The sequence below is a fragment of the Meleagris gallopavo genome, chromosome 2, assembly GCF_000146605.3.
Source record: "Meleagris gallopavo isolate NT-WF06-2002-E0010 breed Aviagen turkey brand Nicholas breeding stock chromosome 2, Turkey_5.1, whole genome shotgun sequence".
In the NCBI taxonomy this organism is placed as follows: Eukaryota; Metazoa; Chordata; class Aves; order Galliformes; family Phasianidae; genus Meleagris; species Meleagris gallopavo.
The window spans coordinates 108,388,465-108,406,374 of record NC_015012.2 but is presented as its reverse complement, the minus strand read 5'-3'; the positions used below and the strand labels follow the sequence as shown (position 1 = coordinate 108,406,374).

The 17,910-nt window shown below is 41.1% G+C and overlaps 1 protein-coding gene across 1 annotated transcript in view; it reads right to left on the bottom strand.

The window, feature by feature from the left end:
- Window positions 1-13,916, bottom strand: part of PKHD1 (PKHD1 ciliary IPT domain containing fibrocystin/polyductin) — a 69,146-nt gene extending 55,230 nt beyond the window's left edge. Inside the window, exons 1-6 of the mRNA XM_019613428.1 lie at window positions 13,709-13,916; window positions 12,480-12,637; window positions 10,751-10,945; window positions 9,636-9,761; window positions 6,771-6,904; window positions 3-115 (exon numbers count right to left, since the gene is read on the bottom strand). Of these exons, the coding sequence (XP_019468973.1) occupies window positions 3-115; window positions 6,771-6,904; window positions 9,636-9,761; window positions 10,751-10,945; window positions 12,480-12,637; window positions 13,709-13,911 (929 nt within the window). The 5' untranslated portion in view covers window positions 13,912-13,916. The remainder of the gene's footprint in view (window positions 1-2; window positions 116-6,770; window positions 6,905-9,635; window positions 9,762-10,750; window positions 10,946-12,479; window positions 12,638-13,708) is intronic.
- Window positions 13,917-17,910: the final 3,994 nt, after the last annotated feature.

Below are 17,910 nucleotides of genomic sequence, written 5' to 3'. Positions count from 1 at the left end.
ACCTGGTGCAGGAGTGGGCTGTGTTCTCACTGAAGGACAGGAGAGGCATTTTGGATGGTCCCTCAGGAGAGAGATGAAAGAAATACCCATATCCAGCAGCACACACGGTGTTACCCTGCAGAGAAAAACATACAATTGCAAAAAAGATTACCACAAACTTCTGCTAAATAAAATAAAAGAAAAATACATGAATAAATAAAATCCAATCCCAGTTGATGTGCATGATAGTTCTGGCAAGTCTGGTTAGCAGAAGCTGGTACCTTGTTGTGTGTTCACGCTCTCATTCCATTCTTGCTCTTTCCTTGGGTCAGTCCCTCAAAAACCTGCTCTCCAATCAGGCAACAAGGGTTGGCCAAACAACTGGAACTCATGACAGCAAAATGGTACTGCCACAATTCTTCAAGAAGCAGGTAAGAAAAAAAAAAAAACAGTGTGGAAGACTTCTTAAAATCCTTTCTAAGTAAGAAGGCCACGTCATGGAAGAAAGGTGAATAACTACTTAATTTTATTGGTTTACTTCCAAGTCTGCATCTTTCTTATGCCCCCTAAAGTAATTATAGCAAAAGAACTGACACTGAAAAACTGAGATTCCGAAAAGACAAGACAAACCAAAGAACCACATCTTCATAATATGCCAGTGTCTGAACAGTTAAACTCATTCAGATCTGTGACTTCATTTAGCTCTGTTCCCTTCCTTTATCCCTAAGCACAGCTTCCCAGGAGATCTCTTCCACTAATTCCATAAACCACTGCAAGTTTGCTCTCCTGAACTTCAGGTTCCTGACTCTGCTCTTTGTCAGGCCTGTATTCCTCAAGATCATGAACTCAACAAAGGCATGGTTGCTGCAGCCCAGACTGCCTCCAATCTTAATTTCTTTAATGACCTCATCTGCACAGGTGAGCACCAGGTTCAGTATTGTTTCTCCTCCAGTTTGTTTAACTAATATCTAGATCAGGACGTTATCCTCAGCATACTCCAGTAGTCTGCTGGATTGCTTATAGCATGCCATGTTGCTTTCCTGGCAGACATCTGGGAAGTCATATCCTTCACCAGAATGAGAGCTTGCAAGAGCAATGCTTCTTGTAGGTGAAGCAAGGCCTCATCAACAGGCTCCAGATGTCCTTCATTGGTCTGGTCCTTAATTTTTACCCACAAGCTCTCCATTTCCTAAGAGCCCAGTCTCTCGAAGGTGCATCACAGAACTCAAAGTCCTGAGCACGGCACCAGTCACACAGCCAATCATTCATGTGACTCATTCATCTCCTTTCTGGGTCTCCAACTGGGAGATAGAGGAAAATACCACCTGCCCTCCCAATTCCTTCAACTTCTTTCTGTGTACATAAGGTCTCTTCTTCCAGGGAAATTGTGGATAACCCCTCCCTGGAGGCACTCAAGCCCAGGCTGGATGCGGCAGTGAGCAATCTGGTCTAGAGGGAGGTGTCCCTGCCTATTGCAGGGGGTTGGAACTAGATAGTCTTAAAGGTCCCTTCCAACAAAATCATTCTATGATTCTGATAATTCTCATCTCCTTCATTGCACCCTCCTTCAACTCTACATAAAAGAGTAGGAACGGCTTTACCATGTTGGGTAACCCTGTCATGATACTGTGCATGTGGGTCCCCAGCAAGCAACAAACCTGTCTAGGAAGATTGTCTGGATGGCAGATGAGTGCTTCAGTGCTTTCAGTGAGTAATCTTCTATTAGTAACACCTTTTCTGCTCCTTTTGGTGGCACAGGTTCTAATATAGGTGGTTGGCTGGATCAGTTTTGTACAGCTGTCCATTTCAGGGTCTTGACCATTACTCACACTCCCTTTTTTCCAGCCACAAGGGGCACTTTGGACTCCTATTTCTGCTCCCAACAGAGACAAGGATACAGTGTCCCTCACATTCTCAGATGTGTTATAAATTATTGTTAATATCACTTAATGAAGAAATTATGGAGTTGTGTTCATTGCAAAACATGAAAAAAGAAGAGAACATAAGGCCTTCCTGGCCTTATGATTAGGAGTTTCTGACTTGCAGAGTCTGTAGCAAGTCAGTTTTGCAGGGGGAGACATAAGGAGTTAGGAGTCTTTATACTCCAGGGCAAAAACCTGGTCTTACCTGTTTCATTTTGGACAGTACTCAAATTGAGCTGTTTTTGGATGGTGCCCATACAGAAACGCATTCATCTGCACATCTGGGCATGATCTTTCTCAACTGTCTCAAATGTGCTGCTAAAATTTGATGCTGAAGGTCCAGGCTGGTAAATGTATGCTTCCTTTCCAGGAACTAAGTAAGGCATAGGCATGTCTGGAGGGCAAGTCATCCTGCCTACCCTTAGATAACTTTAATTGCTCTCTGGAGGTAATTAGTTCTCTAAGGGGAGTCTAAGATGAGCTTTCTCACAACTTCTTGCAAGAAGAGCTGGCACTCACTGATTTCAGAGGTCACTGGACAGTGTTAAAATATGAACGGCTTTTTGGTCCCTGATGGCCCAAATCAAAGCCAAACCCGATGACCCAGAGGTGGAAGCCTCCATATTCCAATTACTTTTTCCTGACCCTTCCAAGTGTGCTCCCTGCAGTCGTGATTTCTGACATCTGCCAAGCAACAAAGAGATATCAATAACCAAAGCACATCTCTCCGTCCCCTGGTAAAACTGCTGCTTTTCCAAAAGTGCAGCCAGAGTCCCTTTTCCTTTAACAAAATGCTTCTGCAGTCCAGTCACATTATTTCCAGGATCTTTTACTTGCGACCCCAATCGTGCGTTCCGCAGATGATTCATAAGGAAAAACTGCATATTTATTCAGCCAGCTAGTGGCTGGAGGGCAGGGGTTTTAGGCAAGGAGGGAATTTTGTGTGGAAATCAATTCTTTGTGGAAGTCAATATATTATGAATGTCCATGCAACCAAAATTCCAGAGAGAAATTACCTCCCCGAGCATACCAAATACCTGGAGGTATGAATTGCAAGTCAGTAAAGTAAGTGGCTGACGTTTAAAGTGTCTCTTAACTGTACAGCCCTGCAAATGGAAATATTTCATGAATTTCTTTTAGATGACCAGGGCTCAAACTGTTGACCTTAAAAGTGACATAAAAGCTCTGGAGAGCATGCCCAGCACCACTCCCCCCAAGTTAAGAGCCTGGTTGGATGCAAGGAGTATCCCCAACGGGCTTGCTTCAACATATACACCATTTGTAGAAGGTTCCAGAAAAGTAAGAACAAAATGGTGGGAAACAATCAGTGCCAAACAGATACAGCCCCACCTCTTTGACACGGTAGGGAATGTGGGGTTGGGCAACACTGGGCAACAAAATCACACATACCAGCATGGCCATCAGTCACCACTCTGACATGGAAGCACAGGTTGATCTCAGCCCTGCTCATTCTGGTAAGCTGCTTCCGATTCTTCAACGTCATGGCAAGAAAGGAGAGGGAGGCTGCTATCTTACACCCAGGTTTTGCTTGCATGAGCACTGCACGATGGTGCTGAGATTTAAGGGCGTTGTATGTTTATGAACAGAAAATTATTACAAAAAGTCCAAAAACATTGGACCCAAGAAAACCAAGAGAAGATAAAAATCTGTTTTTTGCTGTTTTTCTTTTTCTTCAGGGACAATATAGCCAATACGAAAGAGGGGCATCTTCCGTTCCTCTTTTTGATCATTTAAAAGGCAAGAAACCAGCTTGCTAATGAAATTGTCTTACGTCACTCAAAAGTGACAACCAGGGCTCCCATATTTTATTTAAAAATAAAATTGCTCATCTTGTCATAACCATTCTGCATTTATTCTGTATGAGTACGAAGTTTTATCTAACACCCTGATTCACAAATGCACTTAAGAGCTTAAGCCAAATGGAAACCTGTGGGAATTGGGTCTCCGAACATCTTTGTAAGCTCAGGTTTGAGTGACTGCTGTGTCCCAATTTCAACACCATTTAGGAGACCACTGATTTTCAAGGAAATTTCAGTTCTTCAGTCACCGATGCAAATTTAGACTCCGGAGTAAATTGAGCAGATATTAAAATATTATTCCACTCACTGCAGAAAGCTTAACCCATCACTTACAGAGGCTGTAGCACAGTCTTCACCTAGAGCTCTCTGTCTAATTTAGCTGTAATCTTTGCCCGTACTTTTAAAAGCAGAAATTTAAAAGTGAAAATCTAAGGAAGAAATAAAGTAAAATAAAATAAAATAAAATAGCAAAACAACCAAATCATAACACTGAAATATAGAAGGCAAGTTTCTATTCTATGTCATGGTAGTTTGAAGATGAATTTTGCTCATTATATTCTTTGAACCTCTCTGTTTAGTTAAAATTATAGCTATCCAAAAAGGAATATGTAGTTGGTGAGCCATCTGAGCAGATAAAAAGTGCCTCACTGTGTACAACACGATCCTGGTGCTGGACCAGCACTCTCTGGATTCAGTGATCATTATCATACTAAGAAAAGACCATTGGACTAAGGTGCTTTGATTGGAAAAAGCTGTGACTGGTTCTCTTAATATGCACATAGAATCAAAGATTTCTAGAATGGATTTGTTTGAAAGGATCCTTCATGAAGTTCCAACTCCTGCTGTGGGCTGGGTGCCTCCACCAGCCCATCCATGGCCTTGGGCACCTCCAGGGATGGGGCACCCACAGCTCTGGGCAGCAGTGCCAGGGCAGCACCACCCTCTGATTCAACAATTTCTTCCTAACACCTAACCTAAATCTCCCCTTCTAGTTTAAAGTCATTCCCCCTTGTCCTGTCACTATCAGAGTGTGTAAAAAGCCAGTCCCTTCCTGTTTGTAAGCTCTCTTCAAATACTGCAAGGTTGCAATGAGACCTCACATCCTCCACATCCTCCCAGGTCTTCTACTGAATGCTGTACTTATTGTAGAACAGTAAGCACTCCTAATATTAATTTTAAGCTAGGCAATTTCTTTCTGTTTTCCTTAGAGCCAACTCTGTTGCTGCTGCATGGCCTCAGATAGCCCAGTCCAAGGGACTGCTGACATTGAGGTCTATCAGCAACCCTCCAAGGGCCATCTGCTATTCTGCCGTGAGTAACAGAGCTTTGGAGAGCAGGCTGAACCCTGATGTTGGGCTGCACACCAACAGACACAGCTTTGGGCACGTCTCAGAAGACACATGAACGGAGAGAGCTCAGCAAATGTGCTGAAAACTCAACTACAGTCGGTTCACACGTACCCACAAAGATAATTGCAGCAATCCTTTGCAAAAGCTGAGCCACTGGCAATCCAACAGACAGCTCCAGGGAAAGTCAGTGCGTGATAACACAGCACTGTGCTTAGTGGAGCTGAAATTCATGTGATTCTGCCTCGTTGTTGTATTTTTTTTAACCATATTTGATGGTCTTAAAAATGATAAATGCACCCTTGAGGGAATTGCAGGAAAGTCCTCTCCTTCTTCCTAAGTACTACTGGCTTCAGACTCACGTAGGAAATGTGTTGGTATCTTTTTCACCTTCAAATTTAGGTGCAATCCTTTCCTCCTGGAACAGAAGCCCAGGGGGCGATTGGGTCTTCACAGATGCTTAATAATTGGCTTAGTTTCTGTAGGTTAGCAACAGGACAGGTCAGAAATATTTTTTAATGAAAATGTGCATTTGTCACAACTGAAGCTGTGGTAAGAAAGGTCAGTTTCAATGAAATTCCAGACTTGAAACAGTTGAAAAGTAAAAATGGTTTGAAATCACTGAAAAAAAGTTTTTTGTTTTTTTTTTTCCATGAAACAAGAACAAAAAAAAAAAAAAGCATATTAAAAGAAAACATCTCTGAATTAGTGAATGAAAAGAAACTTACAGAGCCCAATTTTGTGGTGGGAAGGCTAGTTAGTCAGAAAGCTGCTTAAAATTTCAATGTTTTGTCACTATTTAGACCAACGAAACTTACTTGCTTTTAAAATCAATGTCATTTTCATGGGAAAAGGAAAGCAGTCTCCTCCTCACCCTGGAATGGAAATCTCAGACTCTGCGTAAGCTGTCATTTTAAAACCAGGCAAAACTGCATTTGATATTGCTGAATTTTACTATGTTTATCTTCAATTCATTAAAATTGACATTATATTGACAGTAGTAGAAAAAAAAATTGAGAGGATCTGTTCCTAAACATTTTTTTCCCATTTTTTATAGGAATCACAGAGTAAAATAAATTAAAATAAAATTTTAAAAAGTAAAAGTATCCTAGGAAAAGAAAAAACAAAACAAAACAACAACAAGAAAACACTCAAATCAAATGCATCATAATTTTCAATAACCATAAATTTGTTTATGAATATTCTTGAGTTTGTAATATGTTCATTTCAGTATCCCATCACAAGCGTGGTTTCTGAAGGCTCAGACAAGAAGCAAATATTGTGTACATGATCACAGAATCATAGAATCATTAAGGTTGGAAAAGACCACGAAGATTATCCAGTCCAACCATCCACCTACCCCCAATGTTGCCCACTAGCCATGCCCCTTAGAACTACACCTACCCTCTCCCTAAACACCTCCAGGGATGCTGAGCCCATCACCTCCCTGAGCAGCCTCTTCCAATGCATCACCACTCCTCCTGAGAGGAATTTTTTTCTAATATCTGACCTGACCCTCTCCTGGCACAACTTGAGGCCATCACCTCTCGTCCTATTGCTGTCACCTGGGAGAACAGGCCAACCCCCACCTCACCACAACCTCCTCTCAAGGAGCTGTAGAGAAAGTAAGGGAAAAAGTTCCATATTTTTCTGATATTTTTTAATAGAAAAGAAATGTTATGTTTTATACCAGAACTTCTTACCTCAATGTGGTTGGCAGGAGCTCTGATGTAGATCCCTGCTGGTGACAGAGTCTCAATGTTGGATAAACCATCCGTTGCAGAAAGACCAATCACTATGTTATTTCTGATTCTATTCCCCTTCTCCAGGCCACTTCCTTAAAAATAAAATAAAATAGCAGTATTAGATGTGGAGGTTGGCAGCCCTGCCTATGGCAGGGGGGTTGGAGGTTGATGATCCTTGGGGTCCCTTCCAACCTAAGCATTCTGTGATTTTATGATAGAAAATAAATAGAGAAAAATAAATATATACACCTGGACACTCCCTACATTACATATCAGAGAACTTGCCTGCTTTGCTGGCGTGGTACACCTAAGAATCAGTGTTGTGTGATTGTGACTGGGTACGTCATGGTCTCAAAAGCACTTAGAAATCTGTGTTTAACACATGGAAAAAAATGGCTGTGACACATTCAAAGCCTGCCATGGCTAAAGCCAGTAATGGGAAGGGGATGGCTGTGTGCTTCAGGAATGCCAGAAGGCCACAAGCAAGATAAAATAGAATAGTTCTGTTGGAAGGGTTCTTCAAAGATTATCTAGTCCAGCTGCCAACATTGACATCAACTCCACTAATGATCTCAAGATTTGTCCAACATTGTAAATATTAAAAAATAAAAATAAAAAAGAACATACATTCTAATCAGACAGTCAGGGAAAGAAATAATATCAGATTCTACCAAAACGCACCGAAGATCACAATTCCACAATTTGAGATGCAGAAAATACCTTATAAAGTTTTATATATGAATATAACTGCAGCCATACTTTAAGCCAGGTTTATGGAGAAAATGAATTAAAAGAGTATGATAAATCATATTTTGCAGCTTGAAAAAAAAAGAGATTCCAAGTCATTCCACCTGTGGGCACACAGGCGTGCTTCTGGCAGTGCTAAAATTAAAAGTGATCTCTCCTGTGTCTCCATCCATTGCCCCATATGTATGTAAGAAAAAATTTAAACAGACCCTAAAAGTACCACTGCTACCCTACACAAAAGTGGAGGTTCCCTACCCACAAAAGTGAACCATGAGAAGAAAAAGGAGAAGTGATCACTCAGTTATCACACAGCTCACAGTCACAGAGTGCACCACATCAGTATTGAAACAGTAAGAAAAATATTCACATTTCCTTTTAAACTACACCATAAAGAAACGTGCCACCCAATGGGGAATAGTGGACAGTCTTACATACAAGTCAACTTCCAATAATAACACATCAGCACATGTCTCTCTGGTCTGGAAGCAGAATAAAAAATGAGTCATTTCTACTTGACCCAAATCAGGAGCAAATAACATCTATTTAATTTTGTTCTGTTGAACTGAAATGATTCACTTTATCTGCTCTGGTTCTATCCCAGTCATTACTATCCTAAATGTAAACAACAGAAGTACATAAGGGATTTTGTCTGTGGGAAGGGAGTAATCGTTTTCAGTCTTTTTTCAGTCTTCTGAGCATTTCTCCATTTTTGAACAATATCCATTTTGGAAATATTTCCTTTTCAGGTTGTGCTTACTACAAACAATGCTACTACTAAGCAGGGTCCTAAAGCAGTCCTTCTGAAAGCCATACAGTTTTGTGAGGTGGCAAAAAAGGTTTGGGCTTCCAAGCTGAGCCCTGGTATGTCAATTAATTCTAAGCCCAGAGCAACTTTTTATGACAGTCTTGCAAAACCCCTGAAAATAAGGGTTTTAGATGAAATCACTGAGGGAGTCCAATTCTGAAGCTGCAAACAGCCAGCTATAATAAATATTCCTTCACAGGCAACAAAATGATATATAAATTCATCCATCAGACCCTCTGGAGCTGCTGGCAGTGAAGCCATTAAAGACATCTTGAGGATAAGGTGTATTCAGGCTGAAACTTCAGAGGAAATGTTCAGCTCAGCCCAGAGTCCTTTAAGTCAGACGTGTGTCCTGTCCTAGCAGAAGTGAGCCATGGCAGCCCAGCAGGATGGAGACCTCATTCTGCTTCCCACGGCCTCAGGAGCTGTGTGTGATGAGTCACCACATCTCTCTGCACCAGCTCTCCTCTTCTGCAAGATGTGTACAGTAGCTCTTCTTTTATGGGTCTCCTCTGTTTAAATCGTGATCTATCACATCCTATTATATTTATATATGGGATCGAGCATAGGGACTCTCTGTGTGTGTGGAACTGCAGGATCAGGACTGAAGGCTCTTTCTCAACCTCTCTTTATCCTGAAATTGGTCATTTTTTATCCTGTTCCTGACAGAAAACAAAAATCAAGCTGCATCTTTAGGGATTCAGGCAACGTGAGATCCCAGCAGAAGATGCTGCAAGTCAGGCTCCTGACAGTTAGTTCAGAGAAATATTTTGTTGTTTAACAGTTTTGTTGCTCCAAGCTCCAATTTATTTAAGTGCTAAATCCTCTGCTTAACTTTTAACATATGCTTTCACTCCATTATCTTTGATGTCAAATGACTGGAGTTAAAGGTAAGTATGCTCTTAAATGCCTCACTGAACTGGGGTCTTAAATATTGCATAATGGTGCTCTTCCACAGAGAGATACACCAATTCCCTAAAAAGAAATTTCTTTCCATTTGTATTCAATGAAATAAAAGGATACAGAGCAAGTGAAGACTGACATGAAGAAACATAGAGAATATGGCCAACAGAAATAGTTACCAGGAGTTGCATGAGGAAGAATACTGAGAGATTTACTCCAGATTCACTAATAAGAGAAAATGTGGAAGATGTGATTAAAATCATGAGGGCTCAGATAAGGATCCTTTCCTCCAAAGACTTTTTCAAGGAAATGATCATCAGCAAACGTTGCTATTACATGTAGGATAGATACTTTCCTGCTTCACTTACCCAGTAGAAGCCCATGTCCTGAAATGTTAAAGAAGACATTACTGTCTACACTAAGGTTTGAGATCCCAGTCAGACGGAGTCCTTGGCCAAAGGAGTCCAAAAGACAGCAACCACGTATGTAAGAGTCTGGAAAGAAAAGAGGCTGGAGAATTTAATATTAGCTCCTCCTCCTATGATGCTGTGCAGTTAATCCTTTTTGCTTCCATGAGTCTGACCAGTTGAAGCTGAAACTTGCTCATCTTTGCCAACAAGTGGGCATTGCTGAAACAGCTGCAGTAGAAGAGAGGGGCCCCAAGCACAGAAACAGGCTACTCAAGGCATCTCATATTATGTGGGAGGAAAAGATCCAAATGAAAGGATCATGTAAGTGAGCTACATTATGAGCTGATGTAACTGGGAGATCGAAGTGGGACTGAATGAAAGGAAGAATGTAGCAGAAGGCTGGGTATCTTATCCACCTTGTGTAGCCAGGCATGATGACCACCTTAATGTATTCCAGGATCATGACCAGAGCTGCCTTCTGACACCAGAAAACCTAGATCATCATTAAATGATGAAGCTGGTATAGGGAAGACAAAGCTGTGTGTTAACTGGAGGAGAAGGTCCAATCCAGAACCTTTCAAACACTTAAGCCCATCTAACTCACTCCCATCTCCACCAGTCTTCAGAGACCTCGTTACCACTTCCATAGAGATTAATTTTGTGCTTACCAATCACTCAGTCAAAGTAAGTGTTCCTTAACTTTCAGGTGATATAACTAAATATTGGTTTATGCTCTGGAACATCCCTGAGTCAGCTCAGGGCTCACTCATGGTATATTATGGCTTTCATTTCCAGAGCTAGAAGCAGCACAGTGACTTGGAGACGTACCATAAAAATGAAATAGTATTTAGAAAGGAGCTGTCAAAAACCACAAAGGAACTATATCAATTTAAAGGACTCCATCAAGTGTTACTTGGTCTTAGTCTAGGTGAAGCTTTCTCACTTTTCTCACCTTTACAGTCCTATGGTGTTAACTGACTCCAGAGCTAAGCAGGGTTTTGAGAATGTCTTTCCCAGCTGGAAAGATGGATATGTGAGATTGTTTGGGCTCATCTCCAGAGCAGCTGTCTCACCTGCCATCTGTGTATTGCCAGCAACTGTCAGGGCGCTGCGTCGCTGCCAAAATGCTTGGCCCATGTGGTGGAACTGGACCCCCTCCACTTGCAGCTGACTCGTTGCTCCCTGGAAGGCTTCCACAATGACAACAGCTCCCAGATCCCGAGACCCCAGCTGCCTCTCACTTCGCCCGTACAGACACCTGGAGCCACCTAGAAGACAACCCAGTAGGAACTATCAGTTTTGCATATCTGCTGTGACAGTGGGACATGCAGACACCTCATGAGGCCCATCACACTGACTCAGAGAATTCCTGTTTCCAGCAGCGATCTTAAACACATGCCCAAAGACAAATAGCCACAGGCAAGCTTGCACGATACTCCCCCTAAGTACTTCCACAATTTCTCACCTCAGAATCTGGACATTTTTAGAGGAAGGTGTATTAAAACCAGCAGGAAGCTGTGCTAGTTTTATGCTTAGGAAAGTTCCTTGTGTTCAATTTTAAATAGGCCTACGCGCAGGGATGATGGATTTGACATTGATTTACCTTGGGTGAGGTTCTTGAAAAGGGGATTGGGCACGGCTGTACTGAACTGAGCTGAAATGAGAACATTTTGAAATTTCTTTAAAACCCTCTCCCTCCCAACTGCCCCCACAGACATGTGAGGAAACGTTCGTACCCACAGACAGAAGATAAGGAAAGGAGATGATAGGGCTGCGGAAGGAATCGACATTCCTCAAAGGTGTCCTTTCCCCAGGTCTGTGCTCAGGATATTTTGGTTCAGGGGGATTCGGGCTATGAATGTGTAAATCGGTCCTGCTTACACTCAGCAATGCTCATTTTTCTTTTAAAGACGGTAAATTAACCACAAGAAACACTGCCCACTCATCTTCTGGTGACTCCTCTGAGAAATCCTCCTATACTTTAATGCAAATAAAAACCTCAAACAGTTAGCACATTTCAGAGACTATATTTATGAGTTCCACACAAAATGGACCATAAATCCATGAGTAATATAAGCAGTTGGCTGCTGGATATCAAATGAAGTCTTGTGTCACAGTCTGAGTGCCCAAGGCATTTTATTTTTAAAGGGAGCCTTATACCTGGGTTGCCAGATAACCTAACTCTCCTTAAATTATAATCGCTGTGTCGGACTGCATTTCCTCACCTGCAGGTGTAAATCAGGAAGCCATCCGTCAAACTTCACTGTGCCTTACAAACATAAAACCAAAGGAGATTTGAGATACCTATTGTTTCACCACTGCTACTAAATGCTACAAGAAGCTGTCACCTGTTTTTTTCCCTCAGGATCCCCAAGTAACATCATAATTTTTTACACTACAGAGTACAATAAGCATCAGGGTGCTTTGTTTTTCTTTCTTCTAAAAGTTTCTAAATAGTAAACACAATTAAAAATTTAATATATTATGTACACTGAAATATGTTTTCAGAAGATACTTTCTTTACTCTACCCTTAGGCTCAGGCAAAACTAAAGGGTCTTTCCCAAGATGGCTTGAAACAATAATGCGAAAATAATACATCTGAGATATTACAATGAAATGCACTTCAACTCCCAAGACTTCATACTTCAATGTCAAATGATGTTTGGAAAGATAAAATTGCTTTCCTGGCACTGATGTCTCCGCTTTACTCTATTAAGAAACATTTCTAACACATAGTTGACACCACAATGTGATTTTAGAGAAGAAATTTTACTCTTGAGTACCTCTCAAGACCTCCTCACCTCTTGTGCTACCTGCTTCTGCACACTCTCTGACATGGGAGATCCTCTCCTTCGTGACATTCCCTTGAACAACAACCCTTCTGCTAAGCAGTGCCACCACAGCAGTCAAAGGCAGGCTTTGGCCATTCACTCTTTCCTCTCCAACGCTGTGGGAGTACCTAGGGAAAGACAACAAAAGTACAAAAGCACCTGCAGCTGACAGATGACAGGAATGACGTTGACCCTAACCATCCAAATCCAACTTCAGTCCCCTTCTCACTACTGACATCAAGAATTACCTCTATCTGTAACGCCAGCATATATGGGCTAGATATATTTTTCCTTGGTTGACATTTATTTTCATCTTGTCTCACAAGTTCACAAACTCTCTTTACATTTGGTACGTATACACCAAAATATTCCAGCATTTGAATTTCCTTCATCTTCTGAAAACATACTGTCAGTATTTTCTTCCTCAAGCCCCAAATGCTTTTACACAGAAATGATACCATTGGCATTCATGGGTACTAGAGTTAGGCTGCCATCAACATAGAGAAGATATTTCAACACTGGGACTCCAAGTTAAAATTCAAGAAGTAGAGTTTGGCCAAGGCCTTCATGCGTAGAAAATGAAGAGAGCGTAAACAGCTAAACTAATGTTCAGTAGAAACAAAGAAGCAGTATTTCCAAACTGAAGTAATTCACTTTGAATGTTTTGTTAATTAACTTCAGCAATTCAGTAAAGAAGGGAAGGATTTTTTTATTTTTTTTTAACAAAATCAGACACTTTGGGGGGGGGGGGAGGGTGGGAGGAAGCAATTACTCAAGAAAATAACTTTGCAGGAAAATTCTTAGCCAATTCTGTGCTAAGGCTACTGGACTGAAATAACCATTGGTGTTTTCTGATTCAAAGGTCTCTGAGTCCATGGTTATGATACAGGGTTTAAACACAGAATCATAGAATAATTAAACATGGAAAAGACCTCTAAGATCATCTAGTCCAACCATTCATCTATCACTAAAATTGTCCACTAAAGCACATCCCTTAGAATCATAGTCAGATGCATTCAATATTTAATGTCTGCTAGCTTTGAGGTGAGCAAAGAACTGAAATATCTCTGACCACTTTTGCTAAAAGGACTTGCATATAGTTGCTAAGTCCCACAGGAAACTGCAAATCCTCACCTAGACCTATTTTCTCCTGGTTTCACTTTTTGCTATTGAAATCCCATTTCTCCTTGAAAAGATACCTGAGTGGTGACCTAAGGTAGAGCTCAGTGTTATTTATAGACTCAATAATGGCCACTTCTTCTTGCTGCTGTGCATCTCCAAGACCTGTCCTTCCCACCACAATTTCATCACCAGGTTCCCAGTCAACAGGTTTCTGGAGCACTAATCGTAAATCATTAGCAAGAGCTGATGACTTCAAGTATGTGAAAGTTACTTTGGGCATCCAGCCTGGGAAAAAAAAAAACAAAAACAAAACTCAATATATATATAGATATATAAAAACAAAACAGAGAAAAGATTTGCCTTCTTAGAAAACACTGTTTCACTTGGATCATCCCAGAGTCATTCACTTCTCTTTGACTCCGTGATGCTATAAAACACGATTTGTGCACATTCTTTTGAATCAGAAATGTTGCATTTTCCAAACACTATCTTCATTTCATATATTTTTGTCTTTATCCGTCCTAAACAGCAGAAAAACATGTTAGGAAGGAGTCTGCTCAAAAGGTTGCGGGAGCTGAGGTTGTTTCATTCCCCCATCTGAAGGCAAGAAACACTTCTAAAGCTCCCTCTATTACAAACAACAGAGGAAAGCACTTTTTGCAGGGACCATCATCTTTGAGTACAAAAAGTATTTCAAATTATCAGATTCCTCTGTCAGGTATCCAAAATGAGATGCAATGAGTCTGGGCCTACAAATAACTTGCATTCACAGAAGTGCATAGTGAAAGATGACTACCTCTGCTTTTAAGAACTTCCAAGACTCACTGAAGGTGGCTCAGCTAGCAGCACCAGGTCATTTTCACATTGTCTCTCTGAAGAACCCAAAGCAAGGGCTCACTGTTTGAGAACCTGCCTTAACCATCTGACTGCGTCATACAGTGCAACTGGTTGGCTGCAAAATGAAGCACACAGCTCATATGTGCAGCATGCAGCAAGCCTACTTTCAAACAGCTGACCAAAATAAAAATAAAATAAAATAAACAAAAAAAGAGTGCTGATTGTCTTTTTTTGCCACTTGGTAGGCATGGTAGAGATTGGCAATCTGATTGCCCAACATGAGATAACGCGATGGTGGTAACAGGATTCTGCAACTCCTTAGAAGTGTTTCTCAATCTGTTTCCAGCTGAGATCTCACACAAGCTCCATGGGAAAAGCCTTCTCCACAGGTAGTCTGCAAAGCAGACACATAGTGTGAGTGCATAAGTCAGTAGGACTTCAGGGTGAAGAAGAGCCCCTTGCATGAGCAACCATAAGCCAACTTTGAAAAGCAACAAAAAGGTAACAACTACAGATACCCAAATCTCCTTCTCTTCACTGGACATTCTACCAAACTTGGGCACAAGGCCCAGCAATGAAATTTCAGGACATTTTAACCTCTCTTCTTTGTTTCATGAGGTTTGCTTTAACTCTTACCTAGCAGGCTTTGGAACAGATTGTTCCAGTGAGATCCAGCACACTGAACACCATCAGGGGAGAAAGCGTGAGCCTCACACACTCTCCTTTAGTATATTTTTCCTTCCCTCCTTTGCAATAGATCATAATTTACCTTTAGCCCTCAGCAAGTTACTGTCCTCCCTGGTTGTACTATAGAAAAGTAATAACACCAGAAATCACTAAGGGTAGAGGTTGCATCCAATAAATCATTTTCAAATTATTTTAAGCAAGCTTCTCTCTCTCTCTCTCTCTCCATTTCCTGTTTCATGTTCTGGTTGCTTTCACTCTAGAGTCCCAATTCCTCTTTCTTTAATGAAGGTGGAAATAACAAGTAGCACCCCAAGTCAATGAATTCACAGCAGAATGAGAGAAGATAGAATCAAGTCTTCATACTCTGTGAACCTAAAGAATTTTTGAGTACCTACTCTATGTGTCAGCAAGATGAAACATATCTAAATGTAGCTGAGATATCTCTAGTTGATTGTTTTTCCTTTTTCTTAAAGTAGAATTGGAATTTCTCCACTTAGAGCTAAGCAAATTTCCCAAACATCCCTTCTTCCAGTCCAGTGTTGATGTAGTATAAAGACTTGGAGGTTATTGATGCAAAGGAAAGAGGTAGAATATTTAAAGTAGTGAGAATGTGTGAACTCAAATAAGATAAGGAGTGAGAAAAAATAGCCATCTTTCAGCACAACAGCTGTTCTATTTGCCACTGATCACTGTCTGGTCAACATCCCTAGGCAAACAGTTATAATGCTTTGAAAGGTGTCTCCTTGATGACCCTTTCTGATGATCTTGAGGAAAGCACTCATCTGCCTTCCCCTAAACATCCTGGGATTGTAAGCACTGCTGGATGAGGATGTTCCATAGAAGAGGCCTACTAATCAATCACACTGAAATAGCTTTAGTGTATTTTTTTAAATAAACTCATGCTTATACGCCATCACCACCTGAGATAAGAGGAGAATATCAGAGAAAATACAGGTAGGTGCATATCCCACCCTTCATAAAGTTCTCATGGCTCCTTGAGCAGACGCAAGAGGAGTCAGTATAGTAGTCATCAATTCAAGGAGAGCTGTACATTGTTGGAGGATCCCTTTTTCATTAGCTCCCTCTATTTATGCCACTATACAGAGAATACAAGTTTCTAAGAACAAAGGCAGCACATTTTTTCCCCTCTGCACAAAGAGCAGCATTTTGTACATCTCCATCTTCAGCAATCATAGCTGATTCAGAAGAATGCTCCTGCTATCAGCTTACGTGCATCCTTCTACTAGCAGCAGTCTCATTGCTGTTATTCATTTACCTTCTTTTATTGAGTGAACCTCGTGAATTTTCAGGCCTGCATAAAAACCAACAACTGACAGCAGCCATCTGCATGTTGAGCAGCAGACTATTTTTTCTCTAGTTCTGGACATTTTGCTCATGTTCACGTGTTAGTGTGTATTTGTGTGCATCTGTGTGCATCTGTGGCCAGACACACAATTGCTTCCCATTGCATACATCTGTTACACAAATACTACAGCAACCATTATAAAAATACTGCTGGTGCAAATCACTGTTCTGCATTCAAAATGAACTCCAATGGAGAAGGTCTCCTTCCCAGGCTCAGAATTAAAAATCACTAAGGAGATTTTTTCCAAGTTTTCTTCTCCCCAAGGAAGAGTATTAAATGTATTCAAACTTTTTTCTTCTTTTTCTTTTTTTTTAATTTATTTTACTTATTATTGTGTTCCTTCAGCCTCCTTCTCTATCTTCCATATTCCAAAGTGTAACATTGCAACTTTCATCTCCAGTAATTCCAAATATAGGTAGACATGTCTCTATGCTAGTTCAGGCACAGGAGTACATTCAGCACAGTTGCTCTTCTGCATCTCATTTATTCTCTTGCAGTTTGCATCCACAGACAACACACTCATGTTCTTTACTCCACTGGCAACCAGAAGGTATCTCACACAGAACTCAAGAGGTCATGAAGTCCAAGCCCCCTGCTAAAGCAGTTGCCTACAGTAGGTCACACAGGTGGGAGTCCAGATGGGTCTGGAATATCTCCATAGGAGACTCCACCACCTCTCTGGGCAGCCTGTGCCAGTGCTTCGACATCCTTATTGAAAAGAAGCTCTTCCACTTGTTTGTAGGAACCTCCTATGTTCAAGTTTTAGGCCACTGCTCCTTGTCCTATCGCTACAAACCAAGAGCCTGGCCTCATCCATTTGCCTCTCACCTCCCTTTAGATATTTATAAACCTTAGATCTCACTGCCTGATGATATATTGGAAAACAGATGCTCCTGCCCAGAAAACAAGACTTTCTGTAGAAGGCATCGTCACCCAACTTTAGGTACACAAGAGCAAACCTCCTAATTCTAAGGAACCAAACTCCTAACCAAGCCTGAGAGCAACCAATATGAGGTCCATTCAGATTCAGGCAAGGCTGGATATTGCACTGGGGTACTGGTAGAAAACAGACTACTTAAATTAGTTTAAATGAGGACTGGCTCCATCCCTAAGCATGCCATGAGACCAGTGGCATTTCTCCCAAAAGCAGTTTAAATGTTTCAAACAACCATTTTTTTCCTGGTCACGCTGCATGGAACTGCAGGTTCTGAGCCTTTCTCCTATAATGACACAGGTCAGGATCTCATCTTCACTTCCACCTACCACAAATCAATTAACTCGGTTACAAACAAACTGTAGTGGTGACAAACTAGAGAGCTCTTTACACCTCTGGACAGTTTACTGGTGCTTTAAAGTTGAGGTAATTAGGTCTTTTTATACCACAAAAGG